Genomic DNA, 20,286 nt, shown 5'->3' on the forward strand with positions numbered 1-20,286 from the left:
GTGCTAGCTGCTGCTTTTTTTTTCCTTAAAGGTGAACAAGGCTGAATGTCCTCCCAGCTGTCAATAAACACAGACACACACCTTCACTTTTGTTTCCAAGTCCCCTAGAAAACAGCTCTGGGCTGCTTCTCAAATGCAGTTTGTTTTCACAGGAGTCCAGAAAAATGTGAAGGATTCCAAGAAACTTTTGTATTGGACATGTTTGGTCAGATGCACTTATCTTGCAGAATCAAGTCTCCCATTGTGAAAAAGAAACTTTTTTGGTCTTTGGCTATGTTCTACACCTTCCATCTGTGGGTTTCCAACTTTCTCCTCCTAGTAGCATAATTTGTCATCGTCTTCCATCTAAAATGACAAGCACATATGTAATACATTAGACATCACTCAAAAGAAAGAAGAAACAATTAACAATTTTTCCAGCTTGAATACAACAGATCTTTTTTTTTTTTTTTAATGACAACGAGGAACATCTCCCCAGTCAAATTCAAAGGTGCAGTGTAAAACTGGAAGTTACACAGAGCTTTGAATCTGTAAAATATCACTTTCTCCTTCAAAACCACCATTTTTAAAAGGGAATCCCTTGCTAGCATTGCAGCGTCTAAGCAGGCACCTTCTGCTAGAGTTTGCTTGTTTTTCATAGTTGTTTTATTAACTTTAAACAAAGAAAAAAAGAGAAAAAACCCAAACAAATTTAGAGTAATGGTAGGTTTCTATCCAGAGGCCAAATACTGTGCAGGAAAGGAGAGATTACATGGAGAAATCCCTAGGGGGGGCATGGGGGAAAGGGAGAGAGAGCACATGTGCGTGCGTGTACATATGTACGTAAGCGTGTGTTGCAGGCAGGAGATAAAATAAGGGTGCTGTGCAATCCTGGAAACCACGGGCACTGTCCCGCAGGTCCGGCAGATAGCGCTGTCCCCTCTGCAGCGCCGGAGGTAAAGCCAAGCTCCTCTTTCCGGAGACATTGTTTAGGCTATACAGAAACAGCGTCACTGTTTTGGTGTTCTCCTCATCTTTCTAGCTGCATCCCCTTATCATCTGGTGTTATTACTGTTAATTATTCACCTCAGAGAGTTCCCATCACACACAAGACACTTTACAAATGCTGGACTAAGAGCTCAGCGTAGCCTTTCTGTCCCATGGGTTAATGCCCATGAGTTTGTCAGTGTCCCAGCTGGTGACTGATTAAAGTAATTTCTGTGTGAAAAACTCTCCTGAATTTCTCTAACAAATAGATGATGGGTCTGCATCACCTTACACCTTTTCCCCAGTTACTGTGAAACTCTACAGAGGTACATCAATTCTCTTAAAAATGGGTGCAAACCTACATTAAAGTCACACCTGGTAATTGAATCAGCTGCAATACTTCACGCTTTACATGCAAGTGAAAATACTCCCCTTTCACCCCAAAGATAAGGAGTTCTTGATTTAACAAGACCATGAAATCCCTGCAACAGAATAGCTCTTCCATTGGTGTCTGTCCAATTCTAAAAGCACGTGGCCATAAAGGACTTATGTGACACATAATCTCGATATGGGCTTCAGAAATAGATGTCTGTGACATGATAAAAGCAAGAGGGATGCAGCAACTCCTCTCCAGACTGAATCCTGGAATACAGTACCAGCTCTGCTCCACTCCACATGCTTGCCTTGCCTTCCTCCTCTCCCTCACTCCTCCTGCTTTACCTCTTGCTGCCCTCTTTGCCCTTCCCAACTCCTGTCCCTCCCACAGGAACCCTTACTTTCTCGGTCATTCTGCTTTGCCTCTGCCTTGCCAACTCGTGACCATTATCTGCAAGCTTTGCCTGCCCTTGTCCCCTGACCGCCCAGTTGATGGGCACTCAACTCTTTGCTCCATGGTGCCTCTAAAGATCAGGTGATTTACATTGAGCAGAGAAGACACTCCACAAAAATAGACTGTACTGCATGCAGTAACCAATTACAGTGAGTCACTACTTTTTATAAGAAACTGCAGACTATATAAAACACTGGCCTTGTCTATAATTAAAAAACCCCAATGTTCTGAGAAGAATGAATCTGTAACTGTTGATATCAGGTACAGATCTCAGTGTGTTCCTGCCACATATCATCCAGTTCTTTAAGATAAATAAAATCGTAAGAAATCAGAACACGTCTGTGAGATCGGACAAGCTGGAAGGTACAGGGAATAATTCAATCCCACCATCAGCCCTTGAACATAACATAACGAAAGCGCCCTTAGCTCCACAGCCAGCAGACAGGATAGCCAGCTACCTGAGTCATGTAATTGCTTGAAGGTCACAGAGGTTGCTTATTCCAAGGTCAGCTGAAACCAGGTCATTGCCTCAAGTCTATGTTTTGGCAAGGACTAAAACTCAGTGCCAACTGCCAGCAACGTATGGAGGGTGAATCAAGTTCAAGAGCATTCTTGGTCCTAATGGTCAGGTGCCATTATTACCTGTCCACACTCAAAACTAAACAAACCCAAACCTAACTTTTTTGGAGAGCACTTACTTTGGAAAGAGAAACAGTTTCCTTCTAGTGCTGGAGATGGGGCTGTCCAACTCAAGAACAAGGGACACTGTTGATGTACACTCCCTGATCACTCACACATGCAGAAATATCCATCTGAGAGACCATCTAAGGAACCTGAAGGTGCACAAGTCCATGGGACCTGATGAGATGCATCCAGAGGTCCTGAGGGAGCTGGCAGATGAAGTGGCTAAGCCACTATCCATCATATTTGAGAAGTCATGACAGTCTGGTGAAGTTTCCGCTGACTGGAAAAGGGGAAACATAACCCCCACTTTTAAAAAGGGAAAAAAGGAAGATCTGGGGAACTACAGGCAGTCCATCTCACCTCTGTGCCTGGCAAGATCACGGAGTGGATCCCCCTGCAAGCTGTGCTGGGGCACATGGAAAATAAGGAGGTGATTGGTGGCAGCCAACATGGCTTCACTAAGGGTGAATTGTGCCTGACTAATTTGGTGGCCTTCTACAGCAGGGTTACAGCGTTGGGGGATAAGGGTAGAGCAACTAACATCATCTACCTGGACTTGTGGAAAGAATTTGACACTGTCCCACATGACATCCTGGTCTCTGACTGGAGAGACATGGATTTGATAGGAGCCACTGGGTGGGTAAGGAATTGGCTGGATGGTCACACTCAAAGAGTTGCGGTCAGCAGCTCGATGTCCAAGTGGAGAGTGGTGATGAGTGGTGTCCTCAGGGGTTGGGACCAGTGCTGTTTAACATCTTTGTTGGGACATGGACAGTGGAATCGAGGCACCCTCAGCAAGTTCCCCACCAACACCGAGCTGTGTGGTGTGGCCAACACGCTGAGGGAAGGGATGTGCCATCCAGAGGGACCTGAACAGGCTGGAGAGGGGGGACTGTGCAAACCTCATGGAGTTCAACAAGGCCAAGGGCAAGGTCCTGCCCATGGGCTGGGGCAATCCCAAGCACAAACACAGGCTGGGCAAGGAGTAGATTGAGAGCAGCCCCAAGGAGAAGGACCTGGGGGTGTTAGTGGATGGAAAACTGACTGTGAGCCAGCAATGTGCGCTCGCAGCCCAGAAAGCCACCCGTGTGCTGGGCTGCATCCAGAGCAGTGTGGGCAGCAGGGTGAGGGGGGGGATTCTCCCCCTCTGCTCCACTCTCGGGAGACCCCCCTGGAGTGCTGGGTCCAGTTCTGGGGGCACCAACATCAGAAGGACACGGACCTGCTCGAGCGGGGCCAGAGGAGGCCACGAAGATGCTCGGGGGGCTGGAGCAGGTCCCCTGTGAGGACAGGCTGAGAGAGTTGGGGGGGTTCAGCTGGAGAAGAGAAGGCTCCAGGGAGACCTTAGAGCGGCCTCCCAGGACTTAAAGGGGCTACCAGAAAGCTGGGGAAGGACTCTTGATCAGGGGGTATGAAGCTGTGGCTGCCCCCTCCCTGGAAGGGTTCAAGGCCAGGCTGGACAGGGCTTTGAACAACGTGGTCTAGTGGAAGGTGTCCCTGCCCATGGCAGGGGAGTGGAACTTTAAGGTCTTTAAGGTCCCTTCCAACCCAAACCATTCTGATTCTATGAAATACAGAACATTGGCACAATACTTCCAGAAGGCCATTATTATGAGTACCACTTGCTATCAAAAAAAAAAAAGGCATATTTGTTATTACTTATACTTGAGAGAAAAGCTTGCTGTTCTTTCTGAAGAGAATTAAGTTTTATCATCGTTATTCTTATGCATACATTTGAATAATCAAACCAGGAAACCACTTGGACTATAATCTCTTCTTCTTTCATATTTGTATAGATTCAGCATCACAGGATCCTTGTCCAGGTACAATTATCCAGTGATAACAACTGATTTTTGAGAAGGAATCATGCTGATCGTATCCGAGAGAAAACACTATAGGAAAGAACACTATGCAGATATATTCCACTTGGAGAGACACATATATATCCCTCTATATAAAAGTGGTTATGTTGGGAGCCATCCACATGGTCACAAATGCCCTGTAAGAATGAGGTGAAAGGCTACTTATGTGACCCACTAAGCAGTGGCATGATCATTGCCATTCCAATGGCACTACACATGGCCACCAGCCCCTAACAGTACACGAGTTAGTAAACTCTGATCATTCATGCACTCAGAATGCTTGCAGTACATCTACAGCAGCTAGTTTATACTTCTGTCACGCAATGTAAACAATCCTTGATTAAAAACATTTTTGGAAGTACAGTTTTCACTCGACAACCCCAGGACATTTTATATTATCAAGACTCTCTACAGGCTTTTCTGTACAGGATCAGCAGAACAATAGCTGGGAGGCTGCGGGAAGCAGAGATTGCTCTGAACCCTCATGAGTGGTGAGCAAACGATGACGGGGTGTCCGCTTTTTGCCAAAAGTGTCTTTGAACAAAGCCTTTGGGGGAGAGACAAAATTATCTTTTTCGATAAAATACATAAGCTTTATAGCAGAAATTTTGTTATATTAAAAACCAAGCTGTGCACTATAAACCAGAGCCCTGACAGCTGTTCTCAGTCAGCTGCACTTAAATGTACTCCATTTGCCTGGCACGGATTATGTTCTCATCTCCTGTGTATAACCAGCCAGCCGTGGTGCAAGGTGCTCCGTGGGGTTTGGATTACTCACTACAGAGGGCAACTCCTCCTGCTTTGACAATAGGCTTTCCTTCTCCTACACCCATCCTGATAGAAACCATACAAGAATGACACTTCCGAACAAAGGAGAGGTTTGATCTATAAATAGTCTTTTTCTCACATACCACAGACATTACCACCCTTTCCCAGAATTTAAGAGCAACAACACACAAATAAGTACCAACACTGGTTGTTTATCCAAGAAATGAAGAAATAAAGCGCATCAGTGGTACGTACTGAAGGCACAAGCATGAAGCTATTTCTGAGGCAGAAATAAAATTTCACACATCCTCAACAGAAGCTGGAAGCTTATTTCAGTTTAGAAAGAAATGTGCTTTCTCTAAAACGCCAGAGTGCTCCTAAACTGCAAGATAGTATTAAGTATGATTTCCTTTTCCCAGCTACTGTGTGGTCCGTAAAAGTAGAATTTGAAAGACAGTATAGGTAAGTGGGGTCAATTCTGCACCTACTCCTGATTTCAGTGGGTACTGCATACGTATCCATCCATAAACTAATAAAGCCTCTTGCCATCTGAACCCACAAGGTGTCAAACCTTCCCTCCCATGAGGAAGAGTGGAAACAGAGGTAGATTAAGGTGAAGTGATTTGCTCAAGGCCACAGATTAAATCTGGGGTTGGGGTGAGGGCCCTTAACTTCCTGTTTCCTGTTTTAATGACCAGGTTACGGAGCCTCCGCCCCATCCCTGACCCCCATACCTTCATTGTTGTCCCATGATCGCACACGGGCTTCTTTAGCAATATTGGTCTTTCTCCTTCCCTTATGCATCTTGCTCAGCAAAACCTTCTCACCTCATTTCCCTTTCTAGGCAAAGCTTTACAGTCTCTTCTTTTCCCCATCTTCTACTGTCTTTTTGGAACATATGGGTGCCAACATGCAAACGGGAAGCACTTTAGTACTTTAAAGTACTGAAAGCCTTTACCTATGTCTTTTTAACTTCTGAGGGTCCTTGACTGACTGAAATCCAGTAATAAAACCAGCTTTCCTCTTGGGGATATCTCAGAATGAAATGTTTCATGTTTTTTCTTCCCATACGTTCTTCCTTCTTGGGGCATTAAGTTATTTGCATTTAATTACTAAATATGCAAATATCTACAGTTCTCTATAAACTGACTCCATGTTCTGCTAATTTACTGTTTTCCAGTGAAAATGCTCATCAGCCAGCTTGATGACATTCCATGCCTCACACTCAAAACGAGCACGAAACAGAGCAACACTGAAGACAAGTCTGGGAATCCACAGCACAATTCCAAATGTGGGCTTAGGTTGATAAGGAAGGTCTAATGCAGTCAGGAACATCTCCAGCAACATATAGATTTTCCTGTGCGTTATTTTAGTCTCAAAGCCAAAATGCTGGCTTGGAAAGTTCAAGTCTTCCAATTACATTTGGAAAATACAACACAGACAAAAGTCCTGCTGCAAGAAGGAGCCACCTCCTTGACTTGTTCTAGGTTTTGATCCGAGTATTGGCATTGTCACCAAAGGAATTTACTTGCCCTAACGGTGGCAGCATTTCCTAGTCACATGGAAACACTATTACAGAAAATAAAAGAGCTTACACTTCAAAGAGCCCACACAAACAGCTCTCAGACATCAACACCTTCTCTGGCCCAGTCTACCTGAGCAGGATTTGGGCTTAGCAATGGAAAGTACTAGCTGCCATTTATCAGAGCAGCCAGAAGAGCTCATCAGCTGCTTGTTAAGACTGTCAGTTGCTCATTTCCTATTTCCAGGTGCTTTAAAATTATTTTTAAAAACACTTTGTTAAAAAAATAATACTAATTTATGCTGACACCCCACCAGTGTAATTATTAAGAATTTGAAAAACATCAGTTTCAGTTCCACCAACTGGTATTTCATGGGGTGTCTCTACATTCCTGAAAAATCTCCCTGAACACCAAACTTCAAATCCTTTTCAGCTCAAAATGTAATAAAATGGTAGTATCACCAGACACGTATGTGCTAAACTGCATCAAAGTGCTGAGCAGCAGCCAAGAGAAAAATTCGGGCAGAAAAATCAAAAGGGAGTCCAAGGCATCACTAAAGCAGGTTGCAGAAGACAGCACAGTTACTGATCACGAAAAGTGGCTGGACGCATTAAATAGCAGACCCCAATACTCACCTCGGCAACAAGAAAGGAATCTTGGGAAAGGAGATGTTTTGCTGCCTGTGTCCTGCTCTAATGAGGCCAACCCAGTCTTGGTTTCGACTGGAATTTCCTACTGCAACCAGAACAAAGCTTCCCAGCCCTTGCCTGAAGCGGTCTAGAGCGCAGTTCACATGTGATAGAGGTTCTTGTTTTTTAGTGCAGTTCTCGGAAGTGGGAAGGAAGCAGCATTCCCACAATCCTTACTCCCATTACCAGCTGGTTGTTACTAAGCATTTTATCACCCACCTATCTCACGTGGCGTAGAATACTTTCCATAAGGAGGCCGGCAAGTACAAACTGGCACACAATACTAAAATAGGGCGTGCAGTCCTGATGAGCGTTAAGATAGAGATGGCAGAAAACTCGCTGTCAGGACTTCAGATGTACAAACTACATACACTCTGGTTCACTGTATGTGTTTAACCCCTTTCATACCTTCAGTTCTGCAGGGAAATTAATAATTTGCTTTTTCTTCCAGCAAATTCTCAGGAGGCATCCTGATACCCCCCTAACTCCATCTTTTGATTCTCGTTCACTCCAGAAGTCTTCCAACCCACTCTTACCATCCCTGTTTAGCCACTCAATTTTCCCATTCCCCAAAGCAGTGCTCTCTCTCACTGCTTGCGGGCAGGTTTTGTTCAAGTCCTTTAGTTGCAACTAACCTCTTTCCCCTTGGGGCGTAACAACCTGCTCAACCCAACGTTTTGTTCAGATCTAGACATGTTGTTCAGAATCAGTAGGAGACAAATTAGCTGTATAGGAACTATATATGTAGGTATGACAAGATTTCTGGCACTGAGACAGAGGCTCACGGGAGATTTCTGTAAGGCAGCAGAGTATTCATTGGGAAGGAAACACCTCAGAACTGGGATGGGTTTCCAGGAGCAAGGGAGGTGAGACACTGAGGAGCGCACGTCAAAGAATCAGGCAGGGAGTTTGAAAATTATGAGGTAGCACGATGGTTTGGGACATGCTCCAAGGCAGCGTCCTGACATGCCCCGTGTTACAGAAATCTCTACTGGAATCAATGCCCAAATCTCATCTCCTTTCACTCCTCAGGAAACAGTCTCAGAAAAAATACAGTGCACGTTTTAAGAGAGAATCAGCAATAGAGTACTGAATAAAGACTGTTTGCTGCCATGGCCCTGAGCACAGTCTGAACCTTGGTTGGTTCAGACTCTCTTGCTGGGAGTCCTGACAAGCCTCAGAGAGGGAATTATACCATTTAGTCTTCCCAGACATACACAGGCTAGGAAGCCAAGTTTTGCTGTTTATCAACTTACAATGTAAGAACAGAAAGTAGGTCAGCAAGCACAACGTCTCAAAAATTAAGAAAATTATCTCCCAGTCCCTTCTTCCAGGACAGTCTTGATTGATGTATGTAGGCATGAGCAGAGCTGATTTTTAGAATGAAAAAACAGAGAAACTGCATGAGCCCAAAGGCTCAAGTGGCTCCCCCAGACTAAGTCAAGTAGCCATGCAAGTAATTCAGTGCTCAGGAAAGAAGAGAAAGATGTTCACGCCTAAGTTCCTGGGGGCTCCAGGCAGAGGCACATTACCAGCTCTGGGTGCTGTAACTGCATCAAAAATCAACCCAATGTACAGCAAAGCAGTGATTATAACATCAGATTTAGCACAGGCACACACAGCTTTAAGCTATTCTTCCTGAGTGTCCTACATAACAAACCCAAACAAATTAAGGAATGAGTAATGAAAGGGTAGGAGGTGGCAAGTCTTGTTTTGGTTCAGGAAAGGATTCCCATCCCTTGCTTGGAATCTAAATTAGATTCAATTTAGATTACAGTGAGGCAAGGCCAAATTCCCTTGATGAATGAGTTGCTGCAGTAGATCACTTGTATTTTGCAGCCATTCTTCAACAAATGTATTTTTCATCTCCTGCTTCTACTTTTGCTTCTGATCTTGTCAGCTTCATGCCATGCCCTCCCCTGTTCCTCTGGGTTAGGATATCCCTTATTATCTCCCTCTCAGTAAGGAAAGAACTAATTTGTTGCCTAGTAGAGAGAGAATGTGTTCTTGGCCTGATAAGTGGATTATCTCCATAAACATGCTTTCTAATGCAACGACACCCCACACTCTCACAAAACCAAAGGAATTAATCTCAACCAACGATGTGACATCCAAAAGTGAAAGCTCCCTCTCCTGCAGGATATACCAGTATTACAGCCAGGTTTTTTTGCTAAAGGAAAAATCCAGGAAAAATGCACATAAGAAAATCCACGTTCATGCTTACCACAACTGCAAACGAATCTCTGTCCTCCTAACAGACTTTGTATGGTCACAGCACTGCATGTCCAAGGGAGATACACAACTGCAAGGCAACGTGTTTTCCACAGGCAGCACTTCCACGGTTTTGACAATCAAATCACACCATGAGCAGTTTCAAAGATTCAGAAACTACCTTCAGGTTGCAAATAACTACAGATAGACCAGTATATATTGTATTGCATGAACGGAGCACTTCACAAAGCAAAACCCTTCAGCTACAGAGCATTTAATAGGCTAGAAATATAAAAAGAGAAACGATGTCAGGAGTGCAGTACAGAGAACACCAAAGGGATGGGAACAGCACTGGCCGCAGGGGAAAAAGGGTCTATCTACCCCCGGCAACTGGGCAATGCTTAGCCAGTAGCTGGTGGGCTTGCTGCAGTCCAGGCTTGTGATTTTTTTACTCTCCTGATACTCCCCATCCCATGGATTATCATTTGACATATCAGTGATATCAGCTAAGATGTTCGGTCCCTGCTATCTCCCTCTGAGGACAAATCAAGAATGTATAGCAACTTAAAAGAGATATTCAGTTCCTCACTGGACTGAAACTCTTTAGCCTCTGACTCATCTCCATGAGGAAGACAACCATATGCAAATCATATGTTGATCCAGAACAGCGTACCTGAGAGACCTTTATGTGCCACCTGCTTCAACAGAGAAGGGATTAATTCATTTCATACTTCCTAAGTACTGATTTACATCTTGTTCTTCCTGGGTAGTAGGGTTTGTGTAAGTCACTGATGTGTCCTGCAGGAAATTGGAGTGCTGAAAAGCATCTGTGTGACTTAAAAGCACTACCTACAGCAAAGCTAATGGGAATTGGGTTGAATTGTTTAGAAACTCTGGACACACGCCTGGCTTTCCTCTCTCATACACTGAACATTTTAGCAGTGCTGCTCCAACATATGCATGGCCAAAGGGGAATTGCCCTTCAGAATTTTTACCTGGCAAACAGTACATCCAAATATTGGGGAGGACAAGTTATTTCCAGCTGACAAACTAAAGATTTTTTTTGCAACAGGCACAATCATACAGCAAGTTATCACAAAAGCATGTGAGGCAGCTGATAACAAACAGGGATGTCTCCAAAGGCAGACAGTATTTTGGTCAGAAGAAATGGGAAATGGGTACTGACCAGCAGCACCTTCAAGTCACCACATGAGATAAACTTATCCTGTTGCTATACAAGGTTTCATAGAGCCCATGGAGAAAGACAAAGCCTTAAGGGGCAATTCAGAGCAGGAGACCTGAGCAGGTCAAATTCTCTGCTTAGAGGGGAAACCTGCAGCAGCTAGGCTCCTAATTTTAATTCCACAGTCAAGTGACTAAGGTAGCCGAGATGATTTTGGGGGAAAAGGGCATAAGCAAGGATCTTATCTGGGGATATCTTTCTGATGTGCTTCCAGTTTCCTCTGCTGGGTCAAAATTAAACTGCTTTATTTCACTGGTCCAGCTTCCTTGGCAAGTATTCTAATTTTTGCCTCTTCCTTAGAGAATCCAATTTCACAATGGGCAGCTGCAAAAAGACTAAGCTTTCATTTTTAGTGCTAACGTTTTGCTTAAACATGCTACCTTTGGCAGAATCAGTCCATTAATCATTCTGGTGAAAAGAAAAACACAGAACTACTTTTCAGAGTATAAGACAATTCCCACAGGACTGGTAATTTATTAGGACTGATTTTCTTTATGATGCTATTTTTTCTTTCTGAACTTTGGTGGCCTTTGCAGAATTGTTTCACTATTGCATTTTAGTCTTTGTTTCCTACTAGCATACCATATAATTCTTCCTTTCTGATGTTTGGTTTCACATGCATTCACTTTATGATAAAATAATACTCGTTTCGTAGTATCACTTCAGCAGCTGAATAATATATTTTATGATGATACTGCAAGACAGCAATATTTGAATGCAATGCTGATTTTGTGCAATAACCTGATAAAAATAGACATTGTTCCAAGGAGCTACTCTCTTGAATGGATGCTCGGAAACTTCTGAAATCATTAATCTTAAAATACATTATGTTAAAGAGTAATCTATTTCCAAGTGCTGCAGTAGCCTAAACTCCTACACGCTATGAATACAAAGCCTTATTTTGCCAAGTAGTGTAAATTTTCAGGGTTCTGAAATAGCTACAAAGAAAGTATTATTATGTGCATGTGAAATATCAAAGTATCCGACTTCACTTCCAAGGAAGAAAATACCAACTCATGTGTTTCATAATTTGCCACGATTACAGTTTCCATAGGAGAGAGGAATAAAACATGTTTTGGAACTTTTCTAGTCATCCCGAATACATTATCCGCGTATGCGGTGCTGCCTGCCCAAACTGCACTACAATTTAAAACAATTACATAAGAAGACAAAGACAGAGTTTACTATTGCTAAAAAAAGCACACGGCTAAGCGTCCAGTAAAACCCCAAGCCAGTAACTAAGCTAGGCACATTTCCAAATTTAAATTCACATTGACACCAAGAAGGATGAAAACTTCTCAAGCAGAGTTAGTGTTATGGCGCTAAGCACCGTAAATCTCATCACACAACGGCTCACGTTAAGTAAACCAGAGCACGGCTGTTTCCGTGACTTTTAGGGCACCTCATGGAATCAAGATCCCCAAATGCTGTACATTCCTTGATTAACAGTTCTCTAAGCTCAAATGGTGTCACAGCCCGTCTACACACATTTGAAGAGGAATAAGCCTGTCTAGTCAGAACCAAACTGTAAGAGAGATGTTTGATTCAATCCTTTATTTTACATTCATAACAAGTGCCTAACTGCCTAATTAGCTGAGAGGGCAGGCTGGAAGCCAACCTATCTATCATTTGCATTTAAGCAATGCTTTCATATTTGCAAAGTGCTATGCAAATACCAATTACTGCCATGATGCAGCAGAACTTACTAACACAAGCACAGCGCTGATGTGATTATGCTGCTTCCAGCTCTGGAGCTGGCTCATCTGCCAGCAGACCAGCAGTCTCTGCCCTGCCTGCCTCCTGTTGCAGGGTGTAGTTATGCTACGACACCCCCATCTCCCTCACACTGTCCTGGAAAGTGCCTGGAATAAAATACATCAAAATTGACTTGCAAAGTGTGAAGGTCGGGTTCAACACTTTGCTTGCCCCTGAAACTTGTGCAGCAAGGACAGCTCTGCAGCCAGGCAACATAGCAGCAAGGAAGAAGTAATAAAGCTCACTTGAGAGGATGTCCCAGTTATCCCCAGTTATGCCCTTTGTCCATCTTTTCACAGGGTTACCAAGTGCATGAGCATATGCTGCACTTCAGTCCTTTGCCTTGTTAAGTTCAGAGCATCTCCTGTAACTTGGTTTACTTTTGAGTCCTCTTGTCAAAAGCACAGGCTATTGCCCAGCTGTTTTGGCTCATTCGCTTGCTTATGCTAACGTTGTGCTTACCTGCATGTAACTCACCATAGACCTCAGCCACCACCTACTTACTCATCACAAAGCTTTGCATACTGAGCATAGACTTGGGGGCAAAGGGAGCCTTTCATTCATAGTTAGCTTTTTCACAAAGCATCTCACCCTAGATGTATTCAAAATAATTGACTCTTGAAGCAAAACTTGATAGAACTTGCAAGATCCTCTTTTGGTAAAAATCAGCATTAGCAGCAAATATTTCTGCGTGGCAAATCAGCGTGACCGACTGAGGTTCAGCTCCTAGCAAAATGCGTTAAAAGGAAGCCCAAGGACCACGCATGCTCACATCTGTGACTAGCTCAGACACGTCTGTGCACAAAAGCCAAATCCAAGCAGCGCAAGCTTGGGAAATGCTTGTTTTAATATTTAAACCATGTCATCTGGGCTCATCTATATGCATTTGTTCCTAAGGACAGGATTCATCTCCCCTAAAAGCTGGGTATTTCATCTGAAGTATTCTTCCAGGCTGCTCCTTCATTCAGGCAGAGAACAGTGTGCTTCTACAGGGTAATTATTATCCCGTATACGCCTAACACGGACGAGACGAATTGCTGTCTGGAGGTGCTTCTTTCTTCCTTTTGGCTATAAAGACAACCTGAGTGACTAGTGTAGCCTCAGAGTTAAATTAGATGAGCTGTATCCCATCCCAGGCAATTCTACACTAGGACATCTTATTATCTTTTGCAGCTACCAAGCAAATTATACGGGGAAGGGACACACACAAATCAAGCAAGCAGAAAACTCAGGTCTCCTCCTTTCACTGGGACATTACTGCTGCTACTGATTTTACTGTGGAATGACTCAGATTGTGGGGACCACCCACTCTAAAAGCCCCAATCCCCCCAGAAAGAGCAGTCCTCTCTGCACTCCTTTACACAATAACGCAGCGAGTCCACCCTATTCCATCAGCACCTGAGGTGGCAATCAGAAAACGGAAGAGGCAGAAGCACTTAGTGGGGGCTGCGGCACCATCCCAAGTTGACACGATGCTCAACTAGGACCCCAGATTTCCTGGTTGATCTTGTACAAGTTGCTGCCTCTCCATGCCTCAGTTTCTCCATCTGTAAAGTGGAGATGATGCTCCTGATCTCCTTTGCCAATTATTATTAGATCTACTGATGAAAAAAACCCCCAGCTCTAACACATAGGTGTTACTACTCACTAATTAGGGGCATTTTACAAATGCCTTTAAGTATGATACTGAAAAGGCCCAGTCCTGCGACCTTCCTCAAGCTGAGCACAGTAAAAACAAATACCACAGACACGACTTATGAAAGGAGAAGAGCTAGAGGGAAAATCCCAACTCAGCTAACATTTTCTATTTAAGACTTTGGAACTGTTAAATACAAAGGCTTCCCTAAAACAAGACTACAAAACACTTAAGTACATCTTGCATCTAACAAGACTTTGCATTGTTGGGGATAGAATAACTTTTCAAAACATTAACCATGCTACCCTGAGCCATTTCCAAAGTCAAACTGACTGTGAAAACTAGTGAGTTCCTTGCTGGCCAAGCTCCAATACTATAACTTTCTATATTTCTTACTTAACTGACTTTATTCTAATTTGCATCGAATGAGCAGTTGGACTGGTTCTCAGCAGCAGTCAAACAATATTCCGTGTAAATCAAAGTCAAGGGCATTTTCCCAAGAGGAAAGTAGGTGAAAGGTAAGGCTGGATTTTCCTACAGCATTAACTGCCCCAAGACTGAAAGCGCAAGGTGAAACTGCCCACACACAGGCACGCGCTCGGCGTCGGTGTATGGGGAGGTGATGGCAACTCACGCCGGCTTCATGGAAGGCTCTGTAGAGTGCAAAGCCTCCCTCCTCTCTTTATGGCCATTGCTCCCTTCAAGGCCACCACTTCACGCGTACAGACCTACATCATGTAAAACTTTCTCTTTCCCTGCATGGAGCTAAATGGCAGGGGAGTTTTTTCATTGTGATGTTCAGGATCATGGCAGAAGGACAAGTAACGTACACTAGCAGCGCACAACCAAAATAGCTGGCCTTTTAGAAACTGCTGAGAATCGGCACTGGGAATTTCTTATGCTCATCGTACAAAGGCCCTATGTCATGGCACCGGTGCTTTCTCTAATTCTGCATTTTACCTTTCAAATTGCTCATCTCCCACCTGCAATATCTCAGCCTGCCTGCGTGACAATGAAGTGAGACACTGGGTTACGAGTACAAAGGATGGTGTGAGACCAAAGCAGAGGCACTGGTAGTAAGGGCATGAAGACCTGGCCAAGCCTCTTCACGTGGCTTTGACAAATATGAAACAAGTTTTTCTTGACTCTAAGTATTTTCTCTATGAGGCCGAGTGCAAGATCTGTACAGGTAAGATGTCACAGTGCTCTGGGCTGCATACAAACCCATGTGATTTTCAAATTCCACAGGTAAAATGCTGCTTGCAACTTCATATCACAGCTCAAACATCCCAGTTGTGTAACACCTTGAACTATTTCAAGACCATTTTCTCTTACCCCAGAAGCCTTCTCTGAATTTTACTCAAGGACACAAATGTGACCATTTTTGCTAGAGGACAGAGTTTCAGAAGGAAATACAAATGAAAAATGAAATACATACAGATTGTCTGAAATATCTCAAAAGGTATCACGCATTGAGTAGAGAATGCTTTCCCTCCCTCCCCACCTTTTAGAGCGGCCAACAGATTTCCACTGCAATGATACTGCATGTAAATAGAAAAAAGAAAAATGAAGGAAGAGGGGGACACAACATTCTCTATTAAATGCTTCAGCAGATGCCTACTTCCTTGCCTGCTCTGGTAGTAGCTTTACACAATCCACCCACTTTTCTGGGAATGCAAAAATGCAAAGGCAAAATGAAAAAAATAGTTTTAAACCAGTCACTTTTAAACACGGTTTACTCTTTTCTTCCAGTAAGCCCCTGAAGCCCACAGTTTTCAATATCCTTTTCAACTACTGGTCATTTAAACTTTGCTTCCTACGTGCAAATCTGCTAGCAGTGTTACAGATGGGAATACCAAACAGAGAGGTCAATCTGTACCAGAGCAATGGTCGCCAGCTGTCAGCTCTTGTAAACCATGAGCCATCACTTTGTCAGTCTCAGCCTTTGGCTTTGCAAGCTGTGACTAAAGATCCTGACTTGCTCTGCTAGCAGCTGTTGCAAGCTGTGAGCCAGCATCTTGGCATTCTCAGCTGAAACACTCACCACTTCTGCGCTCACAAACTGTCATTTTCAGTTAGCAGAACTCTCGGGTGACATGGCAGCCATGCAAGGACATCACAGGGTGAAAAAAGGATCATCTGTTTGAACGACCCACATTCAACCAACTGACTCATTTTTAATCACTTTCCAATAGAGGTCATCCAGGCAGTAAACATCTGGCTGTGGCACCTCAGCCATCTTCTAATGAGAATTATCTTGCTAAACAACATCTAGTCCCGCTGTATCAGTTGTCAATTACTTGTGCAGTCACATTAGTGCAATGACCTGCTTTTCATCAAAAAAAAAACCCCAAACCAAACCCCTAAACCAAAAGCCACAGGACCAAAATTTTCTAAGCCAAAGAGCATCTTTGCCAAATAACACATACTTTGTTTCCACGTGAAATTAGGAAATAATTCTTGCTCATTTGACACATAATGAACAACACCCTTCCCGAGGCTGTGTACAGAAACCTTTGCTGACCACAGACTGCTGTTTCTAGGCAGCATGACTTACAAACATATAGCACACATACCATGTATTTTACAAGCGAGTCTACCCCAAAGCTTTTTCCCCTACATTTGCATAGGTGCTTCGGGGTAAACATACCTCTGCATTACCATCCATTTTCTCTTCCCATGCATCCAGCTTTAGCTACACATAGGCCCCTACTTGCATCCCTCAGTTAACTGTCCCTTTTTCACCCTGTCTTCATCCTGACGAGTTAGCTTGCCTCTGCCACTTGACAGGCTGTGATGGCTGTCAGGAATGAGGTTGGGTGTGTTGTTCTAGAGGAGCAGATCCAGACTGTAAACTACGTTTGGCTCTGCAAGTTTGAGGTGTGCTGGTTTGGCACATTAACCAGCACATCGGGTAGCATTTTAAAAGGAAAATTTATTGTTTTCCCTGAGGATGATGAAAGCATCAAGACAGCAGCTGTTTGAAAGAAAGACTAGAATTTACGAATTCCTATAAATCATTTATGATTGCAAATGACACGTTGGAAATATCACCACGTTTCAAGAAGAAAGTTATACCGTGCTTCCGTACCAACTTCCAGTCCTGACTGTACCTTTGTACAGCTCCCGAAGGTTGCAAAGAGGAGGATCAATTTTCCTTACCATTTTTATACCACGTTCAATATAAATTCAGTAATGGTTCATATTAATAGCATGAGGAAGCAGGAAGATAAAATATCAAGAAGAATAAGAAAGTCCTAGATACTGTGTCTCACTTTTGGCTTCTGTTTTCTTCCTTTGAGACAGAAAATTTCAACAGAAGATTGCTTCTAAGTAGTATCCACCCCCCACCTCCTTCACAAGAAATGTGAAAGTTTTACTTCTTATCTTTTTGAACTTTCTTTAGGCAGGGAGCAGCTAGCTCAGCAGTTGATAGCACGCCCTGACAGACACAACTCCAGAGCTCACTGCTTCAAGCAACCCAGGATTACCTTAGATGTATTAGAGACAGTCATGGCTTCTTGATGACCCATGTGAAAACATTTTGAATGGGCAGTTCTCCACATCAGAAAAGTGAAAGAATACAAATGGCTGTATTGTTGTAGGAATCTAATCAGAAACTCTGTAAACTAGGACTAGAGATGAAAAGATCAGTCACTTCCCTCATGCTTAACTAGCTCTTCTTCAGATGAAGTGAAAAAACCACATGATATATCAAAAAACAGATATGAAATGTCACATTTCATCCATGTTATCTCTTTGTGGATATACAAAACTCACCCTAGCAGTACATTAACTTCAAAAGAGTGAGGGTAAGCCAAATCCTTTTTTAAAATCGAGGTAAAACTTTCCCTGAAGCAGACTATAGCTGTGGTGACTGTGCCAAGTCGCTAGGGATAGCAAGTCAGCATGGTATTTATAGTGAGGCACACTATAGTTCACCATTGAAAATGCCATCTTGAAAGCTGGGAATTAAGCCTATTTCTCCTCATAATTTCCTACTCATCTTTGATTAACAAGAAAGGAAAATTAGAAAAAAAACCACAGAAAGATACCTTCCCATGAACTCCGTACAGTACTGTGTAAAACAGAATGTGCAATTCCCCGATCACGGGAAGATGAATGCTGTAGGCACTCAGACAAGGAGTGGTTTAAAACCAATGCCTAAATTACTAGTGTGAAAATACTGCCTAAGCTTTTGTTTTAATTTGACTCCTGAGAGCTCTATACAAGTGCTTGGTTCATCACTTGTGGCCTGTGAATTGCGGTTTAACATCTTCGGGTTAAATGAAGAAGGAAAAAAAGGTAAGGTTTAGCACTAGCTTTTCCCTCTGCTGAGAGGGGAGCTTCTCCTCTCCACTGAGTAAGGAAATAAGGAATCCTCAAAGCTTCCCACCTCTGCTAATGGATGGACCCAAAACACATTCTCAGCCCCTTCTACTTGCCTTCACTAACAGGTTGCCTGCTACTGGAAATACCTGGCAGCAAAGCCTTGTTTTCAAGGCTACTCAAAGGACAAGGAAATTGTGGGGCTCGTGTATGTACCTGCCAGTACACACCTAGCTCATCTGCAGCTCCATCCCACCCTTGGAAGATGATTTCAGCACCACAAAACTATCACCTGAAGTTCAGGTTTTGTTTTACCCTTGGCCTCGAAGGAAAAAAAAACAACAAACCAACCCAAAACACTTCTCTGTTGGTGGAGACAGGCCTGTGCTAGGACACCAAGACAGACACACACTCTGTTGTCTGAAATCTTATTTTTGCTGGCGAGAAAGCAATGAATGAATAAGGAAAGCACTAAGCAGAGGCTGCTGCGCTCCCTCTGCTGGCTCTCCCCGAGGAAAGGCTGCACCACGCCTTGTAAAACCAAATTTAAGTATAAATCTACCACCCACTCCTGCGTCTTCAGGTACTTCTAAAGCTGCGTGCTGCCAGTTTTGCTAATGCAGGCCTCAATTCATACAAGATAGGAGGCCTATGAAGAACACAGCAAAGTTTAACAGGCAAATGCCATCACAAACATTTACACCTTTGCCTCACGACCTGAATGCAGTTGAGAATCTGAGCACGGGTACCGGCAACCTGCAGTCTTCACGCACACGACCAGTTAAGAAACGTGGCCTCCGTGTGTTAAACAGCAGCACAGTGTTCTCCTGGCTGTTTTGGGTTTTTTTTTGACAGGACTTGCATACACACATTGGAACTCAGAATAGGATCAAAATATGTCTTAATTCTGGTGAAGAAGTGCGAGATACATAATGATTCAGAAGGGACATGTTATTTTTCTAGGCTGATATTTAGAAATCAGAACAATACTCATTCATTTTACCTTCTAAACTGGGCTCAGCTGTGGATGTTGAGACACACTAGACACACATGTGATGATTACAGCTCTCTGGCACAGACTCAAGTATATTCCTCTGTCTACACACCACGTCTTGCCAAACCAAGGCACAAGTGCTTCACTGGCAGGATTCAGTTGTGTACAAGCACTTGTCTGGAGCTGCAGCCCAGGTTCCCACGTGGGCTTTATTTCTCGTACCTCTTCAGCAAGGCCAAATGACAGAACACAAGATCGGTGGTGAGTGACTATGGCTAACAGGATAATTCCTCCCAGCAGTGGGGTGTTACGCTGTCCAACCACGGTATGTTGGTTCATGGGGAATGAGAGATTTGTCTTTTTACAGTGCTTCTCATCTTTCCTTTGTAACTCATGGGAAAACAATCCCATCAGTGGATAAAATTAATGAAATTTCTGCCACAGAACTTTGTAACCACCAGTTTAGCACTTTGAACTTGGCAACTCAATACAGACCATTTGTCAGCAGCAAATCCAGCTCAACACTTTGTAAATATTAACCTATGGCACTGCCTATAGGGTTTTCCTAGTTTGACTAATTTGCTACAAAACATATCCTTAAGACGACAGATACATCCATGTAAATATTGCATAGAAACCAGAGCGCATGGGGTACTTCGTTGCCAAACACTTTTCTAATTTGCATTTCTAACATTTGTCCCCAGGCAAAAGTAGTCGTGATTTATACAAGACAAATGCAAAAACTGCCCAAATGACCCAGATAACATTCTAAATCATAAACCATTACGGGCTAGTTG

The 20,286-nt window shown here is 43.4% G+C and overlaps 1 protein-coding gene across 1 annotated transcript in view; it reads right to left on the bottom strand.

Moving 5' to 3' along the window:
• Positions 1 to 20,286, bottom strand: part of LOC141935161 (uncharacterized) — a 98,677-nt gene continuing 78,391 nt past the window's right edge. The window contains exon 61 of the mRNA XM_074851150.1: positions 1 to 345. Coding sequence (XP_074707251.1) covers positions 279 to 345 — 67 coding nt within the window. The 3' untranslated portion in view covers positions 1 to 278. The remainder of the gene's footprint in view (positions 346 to 20,286) is intronic.

The sequence above is a fragment of the Strix uralensis genome, chromosome 26 (assembly GCF_047716275.1).
Source record: "Strix uralensis isolate ZFMK-TIS-50842 chromosome 26, bStrUra1, whole genome shotgun sequence".
Taxonomy (NCBI): Eukaryota; Metazoa; Chordata; class Aves; order Strigiformes; family Strigidae; genus Strix; species Strix uralensis.